The following is a 26,724-nucleotide window of genomic DNA, read 5'->3' on the forward strand; positions in this document are numbered from 1 at the left end:
ACTCCCTGGAGGTGTCACATAATAATAATAATATCTTGGTCTTCCTCTGGGTCTTTTTCCTGCCAACCTGGCAGAGAACACTTGTTTTCCTAATCTTTCTTCTCCCATTCTCTTTAAGTGACCATACTATCTGAGATTTGCTCTGCTAACACATTCCTGGATGCTAATGATGTCAAGTTCTTTCCTAATATCTTCATTTTTAATATGTTATTGCCATTGATACCATCTGTTCACATCCCTAATCTTTCTCAGGACTCTCATATCTGCAGTCTCCAGTCTTTGATCAAGTGTTTTACTTCTAACCCAGCTCTCAGATCCATAAGTTAAAATTGGTTTGAACACTTCCTTGTATACAGCTAATTTAGTGTTTTGACTAATTTCTCTCTTATTCTATATAAATTTATTCATTTGAATTTTTTTTCATGTAGTACTATCATATCCTGTACACTCCTTGAGGGTACATGGCAGGAATTTGATGATGATGACTACCTACCATACCAGCTTTCTATTTCCATATTTAATTTACCATCTTCACTAAAAATCATGCCTAAGTAGCTGAAATGTTTTACTTGTTCTATAGCAGGGGTTCCCAACCTTTTTGTTTCCTAGAGCACATTCTAAAATACCGATAGGGTGACGGGCACCATCTATTTTTTCAAGCAAATTTTTTGAATTCATTTGTTAAATGAATACATACAAAGTTTACATTATAATCAAAGGTTTTATTACTTAAAAGTTTACATTATATATATATATATATATATATGTGGAGGAAAATTGTAGATAGGAAGTTAGTAATGATGTAATTTTTTCATGTAGTACTGTCATATCCTGTACACCCCTTGAGGGTACATGGCAGGAATTTGATGATGACGATGATGATATGTGTGTGTAAGTTAGTGTGATCTTTGGCATTGCATTTCATTGGCCAGTGCTTCATAATTAGGAGAATATGATGATATTCCAGTTCTTAAACTGGAATGAACAACTTCGAATGCACGTCTCTTTTCATTGTATGTGTTTAATACTCGTCATGTATCATTAACACATGCATCATATAGCATGCCATGAATTGTCGCGTGATTATTTCAAACTATACGGCACACGGTTGAACAGCGGCGGGCACACACAAATTGGTCGACAGGTGCCATGGTGCCCATGGGCATTGATGTTTTCAATGCTTCTGCCTAATTTCATTGTCTTTGTCTTGTTATTGCTGTGCTTCATACCATACCTATTACAACAGTTATTCAATTTAGTCAGGGAATCTTGTAGACTTGTAGCAGATTTATTTAGAAGTATAACATTATCCTCATAATGCATAGAGCTGAGATTAACATCTCCAATTTTGATATCAGGTTTAATACCACTTTCCTTCATAATGTGATCCATATAGATAATGCATAACAGAGGGGATAATGTACATCCTTGTCTGGCACCAGATTTAACATTAAACCATCTTCCTGTACTTCCTTCAATTCTAACTGCTGACTTACAACTCAAATAAAGACTAAGTATTGCTTGATATAATGTCCCACTGACACCATACAACTGTAGTGTTTCGAATCGCTTCTCTCTGGGCACCTTGTCATATTCCTTTTCCAGATTGACAAAACTTAAATACAGATCTTTGTTGTATTCCCATGATTTCTAAAGTATCTGTCATAAAGTAAAAATCTGATCTGACAGTCTCTATTTGGCCTGGATCCAGCTTGTTCTTCACCAAACTTCTCTTCCACAATTCTTCTCGACTCCCAAGTATACTTGCATAAATCTTACCAGGAACACTCAGTAGAGAAATACCTCTGTAATTCTCACATTCAGTTTTATTTCCCTTTTTATATATGGGTACTTTGAGAGTTCTACTCCAATCATTTGGAATTCGTTTCTCTGCCCAGGCCTGCTTAACTATGCAGGGTCAGCCACTGTAAGACTTTTATGCCTCCATACTTGAACATTTCTGGTCGAATATCATCTACTCCTGTTTGCTTTCTACATTTCATGCTTTTGATGGCTTTTTCTACTTGAACTATGGATATGTATTCCTGACTGCATGCCTTGTCAGTGTTTTTTGCCATTGTGCTGTCACTGATTGTTTTATCTATTTTTCAAAATAATTACTCCATACTTCAAGGATATCTTTATCTCCAGTTTTCATGTCACCTTTATCATTTCTAATTCTTTTTACAGTGCTCTCTTTCCTCCATTTCTGAGCTTCTTCAACAACCTCCAGAATATCTTGCCACCTTCTTGATATTTATTTTCTGTGTTCTTACCAAAGTCTTCCATGTCTTTTGTTTAGCTAGTTTTACACGGTGTTTAGCTTTCTTACATTTGTCTCTGTATTCTCTAAGAGCACAAGCTGACTTATTTGCCAGGGACTTTTGATATGCTTTCTTCTTTTCCTTCACTGCCTCTTTAACTTCCCGTGTCCACCATGGAGTTCTGATTTTTCTGTCCTTGCAGAAAACCTCACCACATGGCTCTCTGGCTGAATCAGTCAATGTTTTCTTCAGGGCTTGCCACTGAATCTCGAATGTTTGGTTCCTGTTCTCAAACTCTTTCATTTTTTCTTCAATAATCTTTGTGTATTTTAGTCTACAGTTCACATCTGAGAGCTGCTCCACTTTTATTCACTTTAAAACTTTCTTACATGTTATTCTTTTCAATATGAAATTCAATTTTATCCTGCTCAAGAGTAAATAGTGATCGCTTCCAATCTCAAATCCTCTGTACACTCTGGTGGCCTGCACCGGGGAGAAAACATCACTATCAACAATAACATAGTCAATGAGACTTTTTTTATTCCTTGACTCTTCTATCCACGTGAATTTGTGCACATTTTAATGTTGGACCGTTGTGTTAGTAATAGCAGTCCATGTCCTGAGCAGAAATCCAACAGGTATTTGTTATTATTAGCTTTTCTCTTTTTTCCAAACTTTCCCAAAATATTTTTATATGTCTGACAATCATTTCCTACTCTGCTATTTAGATCTCCAACAAGGACCAATTTTTCATTTTTCATTGTATTAGTTGCTTTTTCTAAAGCCTCAAAAAATCCTTCCACTTCTACCTTAGCAGAACCTTCTGTGAGATCATAGGCACAAATAAGTCTCATTGTCCAGTTCCCCATTCAGATATTTGCCTACATCATTCTACTTGAAATTCTCTGCCATTCAAGAAAATCAACCTTGTATTTAGTGTTGAATACTATGGCTACTCCTTCTTTTCCTTGATTTCATATGTAATCACATAATAATCTTTAAACAAATAATATATTGGTACAGGAAATTACAGTGAGGCGATTAGAAAAAAATTGTCTAAAAAAGTCCTCTATGTTGTGACCACTGAAGAAAGTTTTGAGAAATTTTTTTTATTATTATTGTTATACGGGTATCGCTATGGAGTCAGAAAATTCATCGCAAGAGACAACTGCTAACCATTATTCACAAATACCTATCATACTCTTCCTTCATAACTGTCATAATTCATTCAATCTCAAAGTGCTTGCAAACCACTTCTGCCTACCCTGTTACTAATTCACCACTCTCTAAGAAAAAAATAAATGTAGTCCACACGTCCTAACTATATTTTTACACTACCCAGGATAACTTCTTGTGTGAATCTTATAGAATCCCTTTAGTAAATCATGGCTCCTTGTCTACTAACCTCTACAACCCACATACCTTTAATCTTTCTTCATAGGATCATCCCACACACCTGTCACTAGCTTGGTCACTTGACATTAGATAGATCCTTTTCACCACTTCCTGATCCCCAAGAAATAAGATGACCAAATCTGTGCACATTAGTAAAGATGCATCCAAATCGTAGCCTTCTAAAGAGGGATAATAACTTTTCTAACTTTACTTTCAATGTGTTCTTCAACATCCAAGTAAACCTTGGAGCTATTTTGCCAACTTTTGCAACATTTCCTCTGAACTTTCATTCTGTGTTCAATCACCTCTGAATACTGTCTAGCCTTGTCAATTTCCTGCAATCCAGTATCATCAATGCAATAAAAAGTATGTAATATTATTTTTTTCTGGAAGTGCATGATATCGCATTTTTCAACATTAAATTGTCAACCATTATCCTTCACCTGCATTGCTAATTTATTTAAATCATCTTGTAGGTTATCTACACCTGGTATTGGCTATTGATCTTCCCAGATTTGCATTGTCAACAAAGAATTGAATTACTCTCCCCTTAATTCATTCAGTATATTGTTAATATATAAATTAATGAGTAATGGTCCTACTAAAGAAACTGAAGCACTTCACTAGTCATCCTGATTTGCCTAATTTCCACTTCACCATGTCTATCTATCAACCATTCTCCCATTGATACCACCATGCTCTATCCTTCAGACCTAAAATCCTCCTTAACTTATATATATTTTTGTTAATTGAGGTTTTCTGCTATCATCAAAATGCTCTTACTCCTCCTCTCTTGTTCCCTCTATTCTATCTGAAAATAAATACTCCCTTAAATTCTGTCTGTGTAATTTTATCATTTTCTGTCAACCCAGTCTCATTGATACTGATAATTTTGGCCAAGTTGGCCAGTACCAAAAATTCCACTCCTTTATTTCTGATACTTCTGGCATTTGTGTAGATTTCACCATCCTCTTGTGCTCAGTTATCCTTGTGTAATGTCATTACCAACACATTCAAATTCAAAACCTGGAAATACCTGGATTTTCATGATAATTTCAGCACTCAGATGCATTGGTTCCAGGGATGGCTAGAGATACAAGTTTGACTACATTTATCGATGGGACACTGCATACACTATGAGAGGTGTTATACTGGAGGAAGTAGGGGAGACAAGAGATTTGGGGTTGATGATTGATAGAAACCTGAAATTTAGGGGAGATATTGCAAAGGTGGTGAAGGTAACACAGAGGATTGCTGCAATTATGAGAAGGACACTGACCTGCAGAGATAAAAGGGTTATCATTCTGTTGTATAAGTCTCTGATCAGACCACACTTAGACTATTTCAGATTTGGTCCCCAGAATTTGAAGGGGATAAATTAACTGTGGAAAGTGTTCAAAGACGGATGACAAAGATGGTTTCAGGACTGTACAATGATAGTTATGAGGATCGGCTGAGGGAATGTGGACTTCAGATTTGGTGGATAGAAGAAGGAGAGGTGATATGATTGAGACTTTTAAATTGTTGAGAGGTGGTTACAGGATTGACACTGGGGAGTTCTTTCGCTTGGTTGAACAGTGGGAAGGAGTGATGACAAGAGGCCATCCCTGGAAGTCACGAAAGGAAACTTCCAGGGATGGCCTCTTGTCATCACTCCTCTCACTCCCACCACACCATCAGGTGTGGTGGGAGTGAGAACAGTCAATGAGTTCAAGGAGTGGTGTGATAGACTTTGTGTTTCTTAGGGAGGACCTCCCCTCAATGAGTCTTGATAGACTTTGTGTTTCTTAGGAAGGACCTCCCACGATGAGTCTTTTGACTCCACGGAGGCCTGAATAATAATAATAATAATAATGTTATATCAAAAAGTTCCATTTAATATAAACCAAAATAATCACTCGACATTTTGACCTTAATATCAAGGCTATCATCTGGAGTACTCGCATATATATACAAAGAAACAAACTACATTACAATCTACATGGTATGCTATAGTTATATTATGATTACAAATCATTAAGAGATATATTAAACTGAAGAGCAATATAATAATAAATAAAAAACAAAATAATTTATACTCATATAAGTTAGAACAAAACAGTATAGATGGTGACCAATAAGAACTGAAATTATTGCTTGGAGTTCTAAAGTAAGGGTTTACTGGAAAACGAAGTACTTAAGTAGGCTGAACATGTGCCATCCAAATTCTTGGGATTTTTATGCCACCGTTATTGTTAAGATTAAGATGGCTGATCAAGATTTCACAGGCTTCTTTATTTGCATTCATACTTTGCATGATATAAAGAACAGGCACTTTTCCAATCAATTTGGTGTAGGGTGTTAAACCTATAAAATTAAAAGCATGATCTGAGAGGCCTGCTTCACCAAAATAATTAAATTTAATGTGTCATTTGTGTTTTCTTTTTTTATAGATATGAATTGTACATTCAGTTTCACTATTATAAGGTAAGTTACAGGTGCAATGGATATGTGTGGGCCAATGGGGAAGAGGATCCTTAGAGGAGTAGAATATGTATTTTAATTTTATAGGTGATTTAAAAGTAGCATTAAGATTATAATTGTGTAGAATTCTATTTATTTTATCTGATAACCCTTTCATATATGGGATAGCTATGGTTTTACTGCCAGCTATATGATGTGCATTTTTTGATGAAGTTTTATGAAGAACTTTATTGATGGTATTTTTGCTATAGCCATTATTTATAAATGTATTACTAAAAATTCGTAATTCTTGAATAAAAGCATGTTCATTAGAGCAAATTGTTTTGGCTCTATTTTTGAATATGTTAATGACCCCAAGTTTTTGTGAAGGATGGTAATAAGAGTTACCATGTATATATTTTTTCGGTATGTGTAGGCTTCCGGTAGACAGTGAAGGATAGACTGCCTAAAGGAAAATGTGTGATTTTCAATTTTAGTAGTAAATTGTATGCTCTCATGTTGTTTGTTCAGGTGTCTGTGGAAGGTGTTTAAAGTTTGGTGGCTGTGCGGCCAGATAACGAAAACATTGTCAACATATCTAAGTGAAAATGTAAATTTTTAAAGTAAAGAATAGTAGAGCATGTTATTCAAAAGCTTCCATATAAAATTCATGACTTATTTTTCATGGTATTAACAACACCACACACACTTTTATCACAAAGATGTTTTTATTAACGCTTATATTTCGCTGATTTTCAACTCAGCATCATCAGAGCACAACACACTTGTATACGTGACAGTGAGTGAGTGAAACAATATAATTGCAAAAGACAAAAGATCTAAAGTCCTATTTTTGGTGCCCTCTAACGAAAAAAAAAAAAAAGAAAAAGAAAAAAGCTATCCAGGAGTTTTTCTTAGGATAACCATCTCCCAAATAAAAGTTAGCAGTTTGAGGGGTGGGGGGGAGGATAGTGGTGAGCTCATGGCTGTACCTCCTTTTTCTAGGTTAAAATTATTTTGCTACACAAAGTAACTGGAACATAGTATGTGGGCAAAGAGAGCTATAATATGGGCTATAAATTTGTTCTATAAGAGAAGGATTGTGTCCTTTCCTTTAGTGTTACATGGTGATCAGCATTCATTTTAGACAAATTATGGACTCTATCTGGAGTATAACACACACACACACACACACACACACACACACACACACACACACACACACACACACACACACACACACACACACACACACACACACACACACACACACACACACACAGAGAAAGAGAGAGAGAGAGAGAGACAAACTAAATTACATTTTACACAGTATGCTAAAGAGACAATGATTTGATTAATGGTTATTCTACTGGCCTGACCTCTAATGAAAATAAATAAAATTGAAATAAATAAATGAAATAAAATAAAATAACTACATCAGTGCTATATTCTATTTAAGACAACATCAGAGAAATATTCTTTCATATTGATAGTTTTATATAGATAGATAATGAACAAGCACTTAAAGATTAATTAAAAGTTATCAGCAATACCTTCCTAAAAAATGGTTACATCCAAAATGCTATCAACAAAATTCTATATAAGACCTCACTTAAAAACAAAAATAAACTAGACTACAATAAAACTGTAACTATTCCATTTAAAGGTATATCAGGTAAAATAAATAGAATACTACAGAAATGCAACCTTAAAGCCACCTTTAAACTTCCTGCAAAATTAAAGAACTTACTCAACTCATCCAAGGATCCACTCCCTTTGCTAGCTCACCCTGGAGTATACCATATTCATTGCACCTGTAATTTGCCTTATATAGGAGAAACAGGACACACAATTCCTATCAGAAGAAAGGAACATAAACAACATATTAAATATAATAACTATGGTCAAGCTTGCCCTTCTGATCATTCCCTGAACCCTTTACATAGAATTGACTGAAAAAGAACCTGTTGTTTATATCACACCAAAACATCCTATAAACGTAAATTTAAGGAGGCCTGTGAGATTCTTATCAACCACCCTAATCTTAACAATAATGAGGGTCTAAAAATTCAAAGAATATGGAAGGAATATAAAAAGAAAGGAAGGGATTAATGTAAATGGTGAAATCATCAGTATCATCAGATATGCTGATGACACAACTCTCCTGGCTGACAATATTTAGGATCTTCAAAATCTTCTGGAACTAGTGAATGAAGAGAGTGAAAAAATGGAATTAAAAATAAATATCACCAAAACTAAATTCATGGTCATAAGCAAGAAACCAATTCTTAATTCAGCACTTTCTTTAAATGGGAAACAAATAGAAAGAGTGGCAAAGTTTAAATATCTTGGATGCTGGTTAAATGAGGATTGCAATCCAGAATGGAAATAAAAGTTAGAATTGTAATGGCAAGAAAAAATTTTTTCTTGATGAAATCAACACTGTGTAACTGCAGTTTAAATATAGAGCTTAGAGTATGCATGGTTAAATGCTATGTATGTTCTGTACTGCTGTGCAGTGCAGAAACTTGGACATTGAAGACAACATCAATAAAAAGACTTGAAGCCTTTGAGATGTGATTATACAGACAAATGTTAAAAATCCCATGGACAACAAAAATGTCTAACGAGGAAGTACTGGAACAAATGGGAAAATCACGTGAACTTTTAGATTCCATAAAAACATGGAAAACTGCATATCTTGGTCACCTAGTTTGTAATGAAAAATATAAGATACTTCAATTGATTATAAAAGGGAAGATAAATAGAAGAAGAGGACAAGGAAGACGAAGAAAATCTTGGCTGGCAGACATCAGACAGTGGACTGGCATGAGCTCTGAGACACTTTTCAGAGTAGCTGAAGATCGCTCAAAATTTGCCAAGGTGGTCGCCGACCTCCGATAGGAGATGGCACTCAAAGGAGAAGATATGAAAATAATGTTTCTCTGATGTTGTCTTAAATAGAATATAGCTTTGTGATGTAGTTATTTTATTTTATTTTATTTATTTATTTTAATTTTATTTATTTTTTCACTAGAGGTCAGGCCAAGAGAATAACTGTTGATCAAATCATTTTCTCTTTAGCATACTGTAAATTGTAATGTAGCTTGTTTCTTTGTATACATGTGTATACTCCAGATGTGATGACCTTGATATGAAGGTCGAAATGTCAAGTGATTATTTTGGTTTATATTAATCTGAAGCTTTACTATAACAAAGTAGCTGTTTCCATAATTTTTAATAATGAATGTTTACTGTCTTACTTCTTTTTCACTTCTTAAAATAACTCTTTCATTTCTTCTCTCATTGTATATTTCTCATGTTTGAAATCATTTATGCCTACCAAAATAACCAACTCTTTCACTTATCCTTTGAAATCATTTATGCCTGCCAGAACAATCGACTCTTTCAATTTTCCTCTCTGCATAGTAACAGCTTCACACTAACATCCTTGATTTTTGCACCTGGGAAATATGCTTTTCTCACAGTCTCAATTGAGTACACCTCTTACCATAGACTTTACATACAATACACTCTTCTTACTCCAGTTTCTAGCTCTTATACTTTTCACTTTTGATTTCATTCTGCCTCCTGCAATACCACACCCCCAAGCATTTCTACATCTCACTATTTTGCTGTAAAGAGCTCTGCATAAGTGCACTATTTGTCTCCTTGTTGCCACCTCATCATCCATATTACCTTTAGCCATATCTTTCATACTCTATCGTTCATATTTCATTCAGTATCACTCACTCCTTGTACGATATTTTCTACAACACTTTCACTCTTCTGTCTTACATCATTAATATTAGTTGCTTCAATCTTCATTTTTGACATGACTTGCATTTTTTGCACTTGCGCACGAAATATTTTTGATGTACGCATGTGCGCATGTACGCCCCCCCCACACACACACCTTGTCTCCATTTTCACTTTCAGAGCATAAATCATTCACTCTTGGTAATGAGTACATCAGTGGTGGCTCGTACATAAGCACTGCGACACTGGAAAAAACGAAAAAAATTAAATTTTGTTTGTGTCTATAAACAATAACAATGCTTACAGCATTATATAAATGCAATACCACATGTTAAAAGTTACAGCTTATGTTTCAACATTGATTGAATAGTTAAGAATTGGAATTGTTCGATTAATGCTTTCAATTACGAAACAAATGCACTGCGATCTAATGCAGTGTCGGAATTATCATGTTCGGCCTCATGCCCAAGGAAAAAATGAACAAATTAAATTTTGTTTGTGTTTATAAATAATAACAATGCTTACAGCATTATATAAATGTAATACAATATGTTAAAAGTTACAGCTTATGTTTCGACATTGATTGAATAGTTAATAATTGGAATTGTTCGATTAACACTTTCGATTACGAAATGAATGCACTGAGATCTAACGCAGTTTCGGAATTATCACGTTTTGCCAATTGCAGCTAAACTCGCTGATATTCGTTTGCACTTTTCACTGCACATAACAAGTGAATCCGACACTGCTCCACGAACAGTGTCACTACAGATAAATTGTATGTTTGCGCGCGTTATTTCTGTATACGAAAGTTTTATTATTGGTGTCTGTTCATGGGTGAGATATTTTTGGTAAACAAGGCTGAATTATGATGAGTGTCACTGCTAAAAATATGAAAAGAATTATATTTTCTCAATTATCATTACACGAAACAAATGCACCGCGATGTAAATCAGTGTCAGAATTATCACGTTCGGCCAATTGCAGCTAGATTCAGCGATATTCATTTGCACTTGTCACTGCATGTAACAAGTGAATCCAACACTGCTTGTGGAGCAGTGTCGCTACAGATAAATTGTATGCTTGTGCGCGCTATTTCTGTGTACAATTGGAAAAGATTGGAAAAGAGACTAGTTAGTTGGATGTGGCTGTTAGATGGGTATTAGTGGGTTGTATACAGAGAAGTGGTATCCCAAAAGAAGAATGCCACAGGGGTTTGTTTTGAGACTATTACTGTTTAATTTGTATGTTTACAATATTGGGATAGACTTAATTGAAGATATACATCCTCTCTCTACTCTTGCTTTCATACCATAAACCATTTATTTTATTTGAATTAAATGATTTAATTTTAATCATAAACCATTTATTTTTATTTGGATTAAATGCTTCATGTTAAATTATTATATATTTATTTATGTTTATATTTTCTCTTTCTAATTTAGCATCCTGGAGACTGTATATGTAAAGATGGATTTATGGGCAGTAAATGTGATTTCTGTGCAATTGGCTATAAGAATTATCCACTATGTGAGCCATGTCCATGTTATACTGCAGGAACTTTGGGTGGTAGTACTTGTGAAGGGCAGTGCATATGTAAGGTGGGTATTTGTATAAAAGATAGTTCTAATATCAATTAATAACCCCCAAAATAATCTATTAATTAAAAAATAATGGAATTATATTAGTACTTCATTTTTTCTGGCTTTCCTGAATATTATTAGGTATACAAATTGCATAAGCACCTCTAAGAGCTCTTTTATTTGTCTGCATGTATGCAAGTTATTCCAGGACTCATGTTGAATGTATTTTATTCATGCTTATTATTTGGAATCAAATCTATATACAATAATTTGCTTCCTATTTCAATTTTTGTTGCATTTGGAGTGTTCAAACATTTCTTGATTTAATTATTTCGATAAGGAATGATATCATTGCAGAAGAATGTGCACCTTTTTTTTATGATTGTCTGTGAGGAAGTATAAATAGTTATAAATTTATAACTATATATATACTTGTATAGAAATATTTATAAGTTTATTAAAATAATGGGTAAATTAAAATAAAAATCCATTTGAATTTTTGGATAATGCTATTGCACAGTGTACAGTGGATACATTTACTTACCACTGACTCCATTTTCTTGCACACAGTCACACAGAGTTTGTTAATATGTGTTAGCAAAAATTTGTGTTAAGGCATTGGATTTATCAGATTATAGTATATTTTTGCACAGTCTTCCTTCCCATTCATACTCCTTCATTGAAAGAAAATAGTGCCAGGTAGTTGTCGAGAAACTTAATTTTATGACAAAAAGATCAAGTTTATTGTTTCATTTCTTGGGAAAGCATAGTTCTGCCAACAGCTGTGCTTCTCCTAATGATTAATAGGGTTTCATTACTTGGGGAAGAACAATTCTGCCAACACATTTCATGAAATACAGTCAGGTCTCTTTTTTATGCGGTAGATACGTTCCACAGAAAGCCACATATAAAAAATCGAATAAAAAAAAAAGACCTGACATACGTTGAAAAATTAGGGATATGTTCAATACTTTTCTGAAACTGCATAAAACTGAAGCAATGAATTAAAATAAACCTAAATTCGCATAAAAAAGTTTATAAAAATTCAGGAAAATAAGAATGCCTAAGTTTGTTTTAAAGCTATTCATTTAATTTTATTGAAAAGTAACAATTTTTTTTTTTTTTTACATTTTGTCATCAGAATTATCGTCGCTATTAGACAATATTCCGCAACATTTGCGAACTGGTGCGAAAACACTTTCATCACCAGAAGAGATGGTCAGCGCATCAAGATCTGTATGGTAAAGGCAATGGTTCTTCACAAACAGAATTAGCTTTACCCTCATTCTGTGCTGATTTTTTTCTTCTGACAATGTAATCAGTGATCAAACTTTGCGATGATGATTTTACTAATTTTTTCTACAGCTTGCGATATCCAGATATACAGTTCTTCAGCTCACGTTGGAATTTAAAGGCTCATTCAGAATTTGTGTCATTAACAAGAAAATGATTTTCCAATTTATTGCACGGTTCAAGACTTCCTCGAATTATATTTGCAGTGAGGGGACAAGTTTTCCTATTGCTTCACTATCCTTTTGGATCTTCGACTATATCTAAAGTTAATCGATATCTAATAATATTATTGTCACTTAAGGCATTATCCACAAGCAATTCGTCTACATCATTCTGGCTAAATGTATCAAAACCTTCTCCACCAATTTCATGTGCCAAAGTAATGATTTCAGCTGATAATGTAGATGTTTGCATGATTGCACCGTTTGCAACACATCAAGGCCAAGCTGCTTTCCAGCAGGCATTTAAAATTTGTGGTCTTATTTCAGTGATAGCAGATGCAACATGATTTAAGAAGTCCAAAATAGAAAATTTTTTCCAAACTTCAGTTACTGTTAATGACTCATTTTCTAGTTTATCCAATATAAATTGAAAAGTGTGTTTAACATAATTTTTTTTTAAAATAAAAGTAGCAATTATGCCTTGATCTAATGGCTGAATAATGCTTGTTGTATTGGGTGGAAAAAACACTAAAATTGCAGTTTTCATTTCCAAAGAAAATTTTCTTTTCTTTGGTGCTTATTTTTTCTCCATTGGGCCAAATTAAATCTTTAAAATAAAAATTAGCAAAATTTAGACTTGCAATAACGAAAAGACAAACACTTACTCACCTGCACATCTGGATGTTTTAAATGCAGATGACTTGGTGCATTGTCAACAATTAATAAAACTTTAAAATCTAGAGCTTTTTGTTTCATATATGTTTCCACTTCTGGTACAAAGCAATTATTGAACCATTCAGTAAATACAGCAGTTGTTACCCAGGCCTTTGTATTAGCCACCCAATGTACCGGGAGCTATTTTAGATCCATGCCTTTTAGATCACGTGGTCATAGAGATTGATTTACTAGGAGGGGTTTCAACATTTGATCCCCTGATGCATTGCAACAAAGTAACAACGTTACTCGATCTTTGCTTGCTTTAAACCCACTTGCTTTTTTTCTCAGACTTTGCAATATAAGTTTGACTAAGCATTTTCTTCCAAAACAATCCTGTTTCGTCAGCGTTAAACACTTGATTGGGACAATATCCACCATCTTCAATAATTTTGGCTAACTTCTCTTGAAAATTTTTGGCTGCTTCTTCATCTGCTCCTGCAACCTCGCCTGTAATCTTCATGTTATGAAGTGCATTCCTTTTTAAAAACCGGGTTAACCATCCAACTTTGCTAGCCAAAAATTCTTTATCAGCCTGTGAAGCAGAAGTAGATGGCTCTAATTGGTTCATCTGTTCATAAAACTAAAGAGCTTTTTTTGTTTAATTAAATAACCACTTATAGGAATTCTTTGAGTTAATTCTTCAATCAAAATTACAAGCACTTGTTCTGTTTTTTCTAATAAAGCATATCTTGAGTAGGATGATAATTTTGCACTTGGTTTTGTGCCAGAAATGACAGATTTTCTTATTGCGACTTAATTCTTTTTAATTGCTCTTATAGTAGATTCGCCTAAATTAAAATGTTTACCAATTGCCGTGGATCCCTCTACTTTTGCTAAGCGATCTAAAATTGCAGTTTTCATTTCCAAAGAAAATTTTCTTTTCTTTGGTGCTTATTTTTTCTCCATTGGGCCAAATTAAATCTTTAAAATAAAAATTAGCAAAATTTAGACTTGCAATAACGAAAAGACAAACACTTACTCACTTGCAAAATTAAACTTCATGCACACTCACTGCTTACACATTACTCACGTTATGCCAGAATGTGCTGCAACATGCTGTTCATTGTGTACAACAGTACATAAGTTTTGAAGTTATGCACCGCATAATTTCAAATCCGCATTAAAAAAATATGCATAATAAGAGACCAGAGTGTACTTTCGTCACAGCAGTTTCTATACAACAACCACAATTTCTAATTTCCATAAAGAATTTAGGTGTAAAGAACAATATAAACATAAAGAATTCCTATCATGTATTATTATTATTGTTATTATTATTATTTCGTGACACCTCCAAGGAGTCCGAAGACTCGTTGAGGGAGGACACCTACTTTACAACTCTCCATCTCCACCACTACACCGAACCTCTACTACCATCATCATCTACTGCCCACCAACACTAGTATTTTTTTGTCTGTAAATTATGTGTGTTCTGAAGGGCCAATTTGTCTGTATGCAGGATGAAAAACCTGAGTTTCTTGGAGAAAAAATCCTGCTACCTTCATATGAGATTGGCTAACTCATCTTTAATTGAAAAATCCATATAAAGATTCCCCATGTTACGATGAGAATCAAACTTAGGCCTTTTCCACTTGAAGAGTGCAATGTACTGTTGTTCTTCCAGTTGCGCTACAGAGGCTACTTTGCACTACTTTATGATAGGTAACTTCTTATTGTCAATAACAGGTCTCCCTGGTTTCAGCTGGTATAAAGGTTCATTATACTAAGTCTCACACAGACAACCACATCAGTTCATACCACATCTAAACTCATTGGCAAACAAGTCTACTCACCCACCATTCTTTTTACAATATCTGCTCTCAGCTTTCATGCTCATCACATTTTTAGTCAATTTTCAAAGAATGTTTCAAGGATCTTATTCTTCTCTTCTTTCCTCCACTTAGTGAATAATGTCTTCCATATTAATCTGATAAAATCCTCTACCTATACATACAACTTAATGGTCTCTATCATAACTAACATTTTCCAGCCTTGATATTGCTTTAGTTATTCATCTCTTGACCCTCTCCATAGTATCCTCATTATAATGAAAGCCAGGCAACTAGATTTGTGTATGGTGGCATATATGATTGAATCCATGCCTAGTAGAGCAGTTATCTCCTTTTTCTAATTGTTAATATCCTCCTTATCATAGCAACAATACACTGTACTTCATCATCATCAAGTCACTGTCTACCATCATTTTCAAATTTTAAATCTCATTTGCCCTTATGGAGCACAGGGACCTGATGATCAGGAGATAAATTGAAAGGGTTCTAAACCACATACAGTGGTTTAGAACCCTTTTTTCTCCTTAATATCCTCCTCCTCCTGATAAGGAGAAGGATATTCAGAATTAGAGAAAATGCTAGGGGTAGATCTACCGTATGGAGCCACAACGTTATTTAAATCTTCCTGAAGATACTTGATATCAGCATGACTTCAATATCAATAGCATCGTTAGTGATATTCAAATTCATTCAATGATTATCATATTCATATATCATTAATGTTGTTAATGATATTTGAAATATCATTAAATTATCTAGCATATTTGTCAGTTTTTCATAAAATGCAAGTTATTGATAAAGCAAGGTATCTGTTCCCTTTGTACAAACCCATGGTGACTCTTCATAATGAATCCTATGGCTATTACTCCAGCCATGTGTTCTGGTCACAGTCAATCTCTTCACTCTCTTAACAACAACTACAGATATACAGTATGGCCTAGTATTATGTACAAGTGGAACTCTCTCAAACTCTCTCTCCTCTTACCCTTTTTTTTGTGCAGTTCCACTAATTTATTATTATTATTATTACTACCCAAGACTTCATGGAGTCAAAGACTCATCTATTAGGTCCTTTTATCATACACACAGCTCATCATACTGCCCTTTAAACACACTCAAATTCTCTGCAGACACCACACTCTCAGGCAAGCATTCCAACTCTGCACGCAAAAAACTTGCTTCTCACTCCCCTGCTCACAACCTCTTTATACAGTTTCCAGGGATGACCTCTGGTTCTCTCCTGATCTCCCACTGTTTTTCTAGAACCTCTCGAACATTGATCCTATAACAACCCCTTACTAACTTGTAGGTCTCTATCATATCTCCCCTCTTCCTCCTTTCCACCAGACCCTGTAAATTGCATCTTCTCAATCTTTCCTCATATTCAACATTCCAGAGGCCAGAAACTAACTTAGTCAGTCGCCTCTGGCCCCTTTCCAACATCTCTTCGTCCTTTTGTAAACCAGGTGACCAAATCTGGGCACAGTAGTTCATGTGTGGTCTAATCAAAGCCTTATACAATGGAACAAGAATCTTCCTACTTCTACAAGTCAGTGTCCTCCGCATCGTTCCCAGAAGTCTTTGTGTTGTCTTCACAATTTTGGCAATGTGTCCCCTAAATTTCAGCTCCTTATCCACTATCACCCACAGATCTCTTATTTCCTCCACCTCCGACAATATATCCTCACCAAGTATAAATAATTCTGCATCCCATCTTTGTTTCCCAAAATTTAAAACCTTACATTTTGCAACATTGAACTTGCATCCCCATTTCCTTCTACTAACTTGTAACCCTTCCTTAGGCAACTCATTAAACAACCTAACCAGGTGCACAGTCACTACTTTTTTAGAAAGTCTCTAAAATATTTTGGGGACTTTCTATCTGGAAGGAGACTTCCAGTCACCTCTCATATTGTCTTTTCTTTGATTACTATGAATGTCACTTTTTTTAATTTGCATATTTTGCAGATTAAAATTTGTAGATTTGGTAAGAATATATTGTTGGAGGTAGAGGAAATAAGAGATCTGGGGGTAATAGTGGATAAAGATCTAAAGTTTAGGGGACACATCGCCAAAATTGTGAAGACAACACAAAGGCTTTTGGTAAGGATGCGGAGGACACTGACATGTAGAAATAGGGAGATTCTTGTTCTTTGTATAAAGCTTTTATTAGGCCACACATGGACTATTGTGCCCAGATTTGGTCACTGGGTTTTCAGAAGGATCAAAAGATGCTGGAAAGGGTCCAAAGGTGACTGACTAAGGTAGTTTCTGACCTCTGGAATGTCGAGTATGAGGAAAGATTGAGAAGATGTAATTTGCAGAGTCTGGTGGACAGGAGGAAGAGGGGAGATATGATAGAGTCCTACAAGTTGGTAAGGGGTTGTTATAGGATCAGTGCTGGAGAAGTTTTACAGAGAATAGTGGGAGATCAGGGGAGAACCAGAGGTCATCCCTGAAAACTGTATAAAGAGGGTGTGAGTAGGGGAGTGAGAGGCAGGTTTTTTTCGTGCAGAGTGGTGAATGATTGGAATGCCTTGCCTTAGAATGAGGTGTCTGCAAAGAGTTTGAATGTGTTTATAACACAGTATGATGAGCTGTGTGTGTGTGATAAAAGGACCTCCCAGATGAGTTTTTGACTCCATGAGGTCTTGGGGTGGTGGTAATAATAATAATAATAATATTTTGCTTCTCTTATACTGGGATCTTTTTCAGTTGTATCATACAGTTGTATACAGGTAATGTACATCTGTACATTACCCATATTTTTTTATGCATATCACTCCCACCCACAACACAAGAGGCCACAAGGCCTGTAGCAAATAAATGGCATGACTGCTTTTGTCATCTACTATCTAATGTAGTTGCCTTCTAGGAACTCCAGAAATTCATTCTTTGCTGCTGTATACTATTTTTTCTGTCTTCTCACAATTAAAATATGTCATTGGCATTTTCTTCCTTTTAACTTGCCCAACCAGTTTCCTAAAAATTTGAATTTTTAGGAAACTGGTTCTTTTACATTTCTAGGCATATAATGGCAGAATAACATGTATTGTCATCTTTTCCTTCTGCTCTATTTGCTTAAATGTCTCCTGCTATTAACAATATTCCCCAAGCACTTTTATCCTTTTTATGTTCCCTGAAATTTCTCTATCCTTCTATTTCTGTTTTTGTCTTTGTTAACTAAGTTAACAAAGATGACACAAAAATTAATTCTCTGCTAACAGTTGTTAGGTCAGTTGAAATTAATCCGTGTTACAAACTTGTTACTCTTATTCTCCTTGCATTAGTATAGACATAACAAATGAATGTTGAAGATCCAAAACATGCTTGTATCATTGCTGTCTTTATTCTTCTCTCTCTCTCTCTCATGATAGCCTTCCAGAAGTACTAATTACACAACGGGTTTACATAAAAAAAAAATAAGCTTCACTAGTCTGCGATGTTACTAACTTTCCTTTCCCTCACTATAATTCCATACTACCTTTGTTTGAAATCATCCCACCTACACCATTTCCCTTCACTCCACTTGAAATTTGTGTGCCTATTTAACTATTATAATATACTGGCCTGTAGCATTAGTTGCTTCATATTAATTCCAAACAGTAACAATGTTCTCTATATTTACATTCTCACTCACTCCTTTCTGACAACTCTTATTGCCTTCTCATTTTGCTCATCACTAGTGCAATCTCCTGTCTCCCACCTCTATTCTGCGATAAACACATTCTCTCTCTCTTTCTCATGTATCTATCTTTATTAATATTAGTATTATTATCCTAAACCCAGTGTAGTCACACACTCATCTTGGCAGTCCCTTTTGTCATACACACAGCTCATCATACTGTGCCTTAAACACACTCAAATTCTCTGCAGACACCATGCTCTCAGGCAATGCATTCCAATCATTCATAACTCTCCATGCAGAAAACCTGCTTCTCACTCCCTTGCTCATGCCCTCCATATACACCCAGCTTCCTGTGATGGCCTTTTGTTCTTCCTAATCTCCAACTATTTTATGAAAAACTTCTTCAACGTTAATTCTATAACAACCCCTTACCAACTTGTACGTCTCTACCATATCACCCCCTCTTCTTCCTATCCATTAGATTCTGCAAATTGCGTCATCTCAACCTTTCTTCATATTCAACATTTCAGATATCAGAAACTATTTTAGTCAATTGCCTCTGGATCCTCTCCAATATCTCTTCATCTTTTTGAAGTCACCAAATCTGTGCACAATAATTCATGTGTGGTCTAATCAGAGCCTTATACAATGGAATCAGAATCTCAGTACTTCTACAAGTGAATGTCCTCTGCATCATTGCTACAATTTGTTCTATTGTCCTTACAATTTTGACAATATGTCCTCTAAATTTTAGATCCTTATCCACTATCAGTAAAAGATCTCCTATTTCTTCCACCTCTAACAATATATCCCCACCAAGAATAAATTTCACATCCCATCTTTGTTTCCTAAATTTTAAAACCTTGCATTTTGCAACATTGAACTGGTATTCCCACTCCTATGTCCACTCACTCAGTATATTCAAGTCTTCTTGTAAGGCCACAACTTGTGTTCTATTCCTCATAGTGCGTCCCACTACACATCATCTGCAAACAACTGTATATATCCATTCAAATCTTTCCCAATATCATTAACATACAAGTTAAACAGCAATGGCCCTAAAACAGACTCATGAGGCACTCCACCAGTGACCTTCCTCTTCTGGAATATTGATCTCCAAAACACAACTAGTTGATATCTCTCAGACAGCTAATCTCCAATCCAATGCACTAGTGTAATATTCAACCCCATCTCCTCTTGTTTGGTTATTAACTGTATCATTTGGTAATCTATCAAAAACCTTTGCAAATCAGACTTTGTATACTACTGTGTATACTTAGACTGTATACCATCTCCCATGTCCAGTGCTGCTGTCCTTGTAGATTACTAAAACAGGACCTTTTAGCAAATCTGTGCTGTCCATCAAAGATAATACCACTGTTTTCAACCCAATCCTGATTCCTACCAGCCTTTCCAACATTTTAACCACAACACCTGACACACAGATTGGCATATAATTTGATGCTGAATTCTGTCACTTCCTTTATGAAGCAGTATAATCTTGCCTTCCTTCCACTCCTTTGGAACTTGACCAATTTATGACTCATATTAAAAATATATCAAGGCTGATGTCAACTCCCTGTTACATTGATTCAAGATATGTGTTGATATATCATCAAGACACACAGCCTTATCATTATCAGGTTTACTTTATTCCCCATATACATCTTCCTCACTCACAGTCAGTCTCTCCTTCTCCTCATCCACTGTTCTCAAACTCTCCATGATGTCACATTCCCAAAGATAAAAAAACCTTTATCAACTGCTCATTAAATATCTCGACTGTATTCTCTGCAGCAGTTGTCGTTTTACCATTTTCTTCAATAATTTCCATCCCCATTGTCATTCTTTTTTTTTCCTGGCTACATATCGATAGAACTCCCTGAAACATTTTTAGATTTCATTAGCTAACTGCTGCTTATACTGAACTTTTGCTACCCTTACCAACCAAGTCACTCTCCTGGCCTATTCTCGTATTCCTCATGGAAATGATTATTACCATTTCTCTTATGTTGCTTTTTTCTTTGTATTGCATGCTTAATCTTTTCATTCATCCATTTTGCACCTCCCTTATTTAACCTTCTGACCTTTGGAATACATTTAGACATACATCTATCTCCTGTCCTTCCACTACCTGTCTGACATACTTCATAATCTGCTGTACTCCTCATTCTCTCTCTCTCTCTCTCTCTCTTCTGTTTATCCATACTCAATTTATCTTGTATTCTTTCTTCCTGCAGGCTCCCCTTTCCCTCCCATACAATATTATTTACTCCAAATGTATAACTGCAAACTCATTCACATATGCAACAGTCAATTTCCTTTCAACCACTATTTCAAACTCATGTCATACATTCACAAATTACACATCTTTTACTTAACATAACAAAGTCATCAAGCAGTTCATCATTTCTGTTCTTCTTCTCAGCTCTGTTTTTAAAAATCAATAACTCATTAGCCATTTTAAAACTACATTGTTTTCCTTCATTTGTCACAATAAATGAAGGAGAATAATGTAGCAGTGAAATATGACAATACTAATCACCATTTATGATGCTGCTTATTCCTTCTACACAAAGCTTACATTGCATACATTTACAATCTATATTTTTTGAAAATTTGATCTCTGTATAAGGCTCCTGTAGTATTTGTTGATACATCCTTTTTACACTAACTTTCTAACTGAAAGCTTGAGGAATGTTTGCCTGGAGGAATGATGGAAAGTGTGGCTATGACAATTAAGCAAGGTGAAAGGGTGGATGAGATGATTGTGATGGATGGCATGAATAACTTGAGAGGTAGTGTGAATCGGGTGGCAAGAGATCTGAGGTTGTACAGAAGAAGACTGAGAGCGGGAAGATTGTGTGTGTGTGTGTGTGTGTAGCCCAGGTATGATAATGCAAAGCTGCGGAGAAGAGTATTAATAATGAATAGTATAATAGCTAAAGTATATTGAAACAGAGGCTTGGAATATGTGGATGCTTGGAGAGCATTTGATGAGAGATAGGAACTGTATGTGAGAGATGGCTTGCATTTGAATGAGGATGGACGTAGGCATCTGGAGAGAATGTTGTTCTCTGAATGAGTCAGTCTGTCAATCCAGGGAAACTAGAATTACGACGGTGGATGGTAGCAGGAGTGGCCTTTTGTGGGAATAGGTGCTTGGGATAAGGGGAATACATTGAGTAATGTTGAATCCAGTGGCGTCTAGAGAGGATAATGATGGGTATAGACACAGTGACAATGCCTTCATTCTTATAATAATACCAGGAATATCTATCATCTAATATCTGCTCTCCACCTCTTTCCTTATATCTCTTCCAAAACCTGTTTTTTACTTGCAGTTCCTGTTTGATATTGCTTGTCATCCACTTTACACCAAATTGTGTTCTCTTCGTCACTCGTGTAAGCAGTTATCATATGAAGTACTCCACATTTTTCCTTCCTATCCTGTTGAAAAATGCTGTACCCTGCTACTTCTATTCCTTTCAGTATATTATCTTCCATCAACCACATCTCAGAGATCTCAATAATCTTTCGACAGGCTGATGCCGGTGCCACCAGTTCATCCTGTCTAAAGATTATTGATATATCTAAGACGTGGTTGATGGAAGATGATATATTGCCAGGAATAGAAGTAGCAGGATACAGCATTTTTCAACAGAATAGGAATGAAAAATGTGGTGGTGGAGTACTGCAGTGACATGGCAGGGGGAGAGGGGGGGGGGGCATTCCGCCCTGGCCGGCACTTTGCGTTTAAGAAATCTTGCCATACTATGATAATGTCGAGCTGAGCAGAAGAGCAGTGATATTGAATGGCATAATAGTGAGAATGTGTCAGAAGAGAGGATTCAATATGTGGATGCTTGGAGTGCATTTGAGAGCAGAGAGGAATTGTATGTGAGAGACTGCTTGCAGTTGAATGAGGAAGGATGTAGGCATCTGGAGAGATTGTTGTTCTGAACGTGTGTCCCAGTGTGAATGGTAGCAGGGGTGGCCTCTTATGGGAACTTGGAAGAAGGGGGATGACATCAGGTAACACTGAGCCTAGTGGAGTCTAGAGGAGATAATGCTGGGTATAGAAACAATGGCATTTTTATGCTTTATACTAATGCCAGGAGTATTCGGAATAAGGGAGAGAATTGGTAGCACTGATAGCATCAGCCTGGCCAAAGATTATTGGGATCACCGAGACGTGGTTGACAAAAGAGGATATAATAACAGGAATAGAAGTTGCTGGGTACAGCATTTTTCGGCAGGATAGGAAGGGAAAGCATGGTGATGGAGTACTGCTTATGATAAGTGATGACCTATGTCCTCTAAGAGTAGAGGCTTTGGAAGGCTGTGACACTAATGATTTTGAAAAGCATATGGTGTGAGGTGGAGGTGGGCAAGACAGGATATTTAGTGGGGTGTTGCTACAGACCCAGGAGCACAGAGGGTGGGGACCAGGAGATGTTGAGACAGTTGAGCATGGCAAGTGCAAGAAGAATGATTGTTATGGGAGATTTTAACTACAGCAGTATAAATTGGGGAGGGGAAGATGCATGTGACAATAAGGGAATGGAATGTTTAGAATTCTTAAGGGACAAATGTCTTAGGCAACATGTAACAGAGGGAACAAGAGGTTCAAGAGTTTTGGATTTGGTTATAGCATCAGAGGAGTTGATAATAACTGAGATGACATCTCTTCCACCAGTTGGAGAGAGTGACCATATGGTTTTAACTTGGAATGAATAGACATGCAGAAGTATCAAAGAGATGGGAACATATATGGAATTATAAAGCAGGTGATTATAATAGTCTTAGATGTCAACTTGGGGAAGTTTCGTGGAGGGAGGAATTGGAAGGCAGGCAGCATTAGTACTTGGAAAATTGTGAAGGAACATTTGTTAGCAGCAATGGTAAGCTGTATTCCATGAGTGAAGAAGAGGACACAATTTTGAGTAAAGTGAATGACAAACAATATTAAACAGGAACTGCATGCGAAAAAGAGAGGCTATGGAAGAGATATAAGGAGACAGGTGAAGAGAAGATGCATGAAGAATATAAGACACAGGCTAGGAGAGTGACTAGTATGGTAAGGAAGGCAAAACTGGAATATGAGAAAAGATTAGCCCTTAGATCCAAGGAAAATCCTAGGGAATTTTTTTAGCTATGTGGCCAGTAGGAGAAGAAATGATTGCAGAAGAATGACATCGTGGGATAAAAATGGGAATAGAGTGACTGATGCAGAGAACATAGTGGAATTGTTCAATGAACACTTTATTGGAGTAGGGGAGACAAGAGATCTGGGGTTGATGATTGATAGAAACCTGAAATTTAGGGGACATATTGCAAAGGTGGTGAAGGTAACACAGAGGATTGCTGCAATAATGAGAAGGACACTGACCTGCAGAGATAAAATGGTTATCATTATGTTGTATAAGACTCTGATCAGGGGACATATTACAAAGGTAACGAAGGTAACAAGAGGATTGCTGCAATAATGAGAAGGACACTGACCTGCAGAAATAAAATGATTATCATTCCGTTGTATAAGACTCTCGTCAGACCACACTTAGAATATTGTTCTCAGATCTGGTCCCCAGGATTTGAATGGGATAAATTAACTGGGGAAAGGGTACAAAGGCGGATAACAAAGATGGTGTCGGGACTGTATAATGTTAGTTATGAGGATCGGCTGAGGGAGTGTGGACTGCAGAGTTTGGTGGATAGAAGATGGAGAGGTGATATGATTGAGACTTTTAAACTGTTTAGAGGTGGTTACAGGGTTGACACTAGGGAGTTCTTTTGCTTAGTTGAACTGCAGGAAGGTGTTATGACAAGGGGCCATCCCTGGAAGTTACAAAAGGAAACTGTGAGCAAGAGGGTGAGGAGTGGTTTCTTTGTGTGGAGGATGGTTGAACCTTGGAGTGCATTGCCTGATAGAGTGGTGAGAGTGAGAACGGTCAATGCATTTAAGGAGTGGTATGATAGACTTTGTGTTTCCTAGGAGAGACCTCCCTCGATGAGTCTTGATACAGAAACACAAACACAAGGACCTCACACAATGAGTCTTTTGACTCCATGGAGGCCTGAATAATAATAATAATAATAATAGTAATGCTGTCTATAGAATAGCAAATGAATGATGAAATAGATTTTGACAGTGTCATCGATGATTTTGCTAACAGAAAAGCAAGAAAAATAACATTTTAGAATGTTGGAATTAAAGTTTTACTTCAAAAATAAACATAGTGTTTTAATCTATTTCCTATATGTCGTTTTCACTTTTTGTAGTATTTTTAGTGTGTATTGAGAGGGGCGGCAAACTCGGGACTGTCCTGAGTGGCAAAAGCTCTAGCTACACCACAGGAGTACTGCATATGATAACCTCTTACATGAGTGATGAAGAGAACACAATTTGGTGTAAAGTGAATGACAAGCAATATCAAACAGCAACCACAGGTAAAAAACAGGTTTTGGAAGAGATGCAAGGAAAGGCAGGGAGAGGAGATGCATGAAGAAAATAGGACTCAGGCCAGGATAGTGATTAGTATGGTAAGGAAGATAAAATTGGACTCTGAGAAGATACCGGCCCTGAGATCCAAAGAATATCATAAGGAATTTTTTTACTATGTGGCCAGTAGAAGGAGAAATGATTGTGGAAGAATGACATTGTTGGATGAAAATGGGAATAGAGTGACTGATTCAAAAGACTTACTGGAGTTGTTCAATGAACATTTTATTGGGGTATTTCATTCTAGAGAAGTAGGTTTTAATACTAGAGGGATAGAGCAGATTTGAGGTTTAGAATTTCATAAGTAGAGTGTGTTTCAAATACTAATACTCTGGATATCAATAAAGCAGTGGGACTGGATGGAATTTCATCATGGGTTTTGAGAGAATGTGCTAAAGAATTGACAGCTCCCTTGACCTGGCTTTTCAATGAAAGTCTGGCCATGGAAAAGGAACCCAAAGTAGAAGGAGGATAAGATAGTGCCATTGCATAAGGGTGGTAGTAGACTGGAAGTGTCATAAACTATAAACCAGTTTGTATTTCATCAGTAGTTGTTACGATCTTGGAGAAAATAGTGAGGGCAAATACATTGGGCGGATGAAGGTAATGTTAGCTGTGTGGATCAGCATGGATTTGTTAAGGAGAACACTTGCTTCAGTAATAATGCATGTAAAAATAAGGTGATCCTGATAATTAGACTTTAATTGCAGGAATATAGACTGGAATGAGGAGATAGTGTGTGTGTGGGAATAAGGAGAGCAAGTTTGTGAAATTTCTGAGAGATAAGTATGTTAAACAGCACGTGATTGAAGCAACTAGAGACTTTAATGTTTTGGATTTGGTGAGAACTTTACAAGATTGAGTTGTTAATGAAGTGTTGACACTGCCACCGGTTGGTGAGAGTGATCATGAGGTACTTGTTTGGGAAGTGATGAAACAAGAAAGGGTCACTCCCAAAAATGGATACATGTGGAAGTATAAAGCAGGTGATTATAAGAACCTCTGTGGTCAGTTAACATCAGTACCTTGGGGAGATGAGCTGAGCAGAAAAGATGTTGACAATGCACAGAAACTCACTGACTGCATACTGAGGGTTAAGCGAGTAAATAGAGTAGGAGTGAAATGGATGAACAGTTAAATCAAGCAAGATGTACTGGAAAAGAAAATGTTATGGAGGAGGTACAAGACAG

The 26,724-nt window shown here is 36.0% G+C and overlaps 1 protein-coding gene across 1 annotated transcript in view; it reads left to right on the forward strand.

The window, feature by feature from the left end:
• The window catches only part of LOC150095284 (laminin subunit alpha-1-like), a 1,249,242-nt gene that overhangs the window by 225,393 nt on the left and 997,125 nt on the right, over window positions 1-26,724 (forward strand). The window contains exon 11 of the mRNA XM_090410638.1: window positions 11,306-11,461. Coding sequence (XP_090266764.1) covers window positions 11,306-11,461 — 156 coding nt within the window. The remainder of the gene's footprint in view (window positions 1-11,305; window positions 11,462-26,724) is intronic.

The sequence above is a fragment of the Typopeltis vanoorti genome, chromosome 20, assembly GCF_054136105.1.
Source record: "Typopeltis vanoorti isolate ZY-2024b chromosome 20, IOZ_Tvanoo_1.0, whole genome shotgun sequence".
NCBI classification, from domain to species: domain Eukaryota; kingdom Metazoa; phylum Arthropoda; class Arachnida; order Uropygi; family Thelyphonidae; genus Typopeltis; species Typopeltis vanoorti.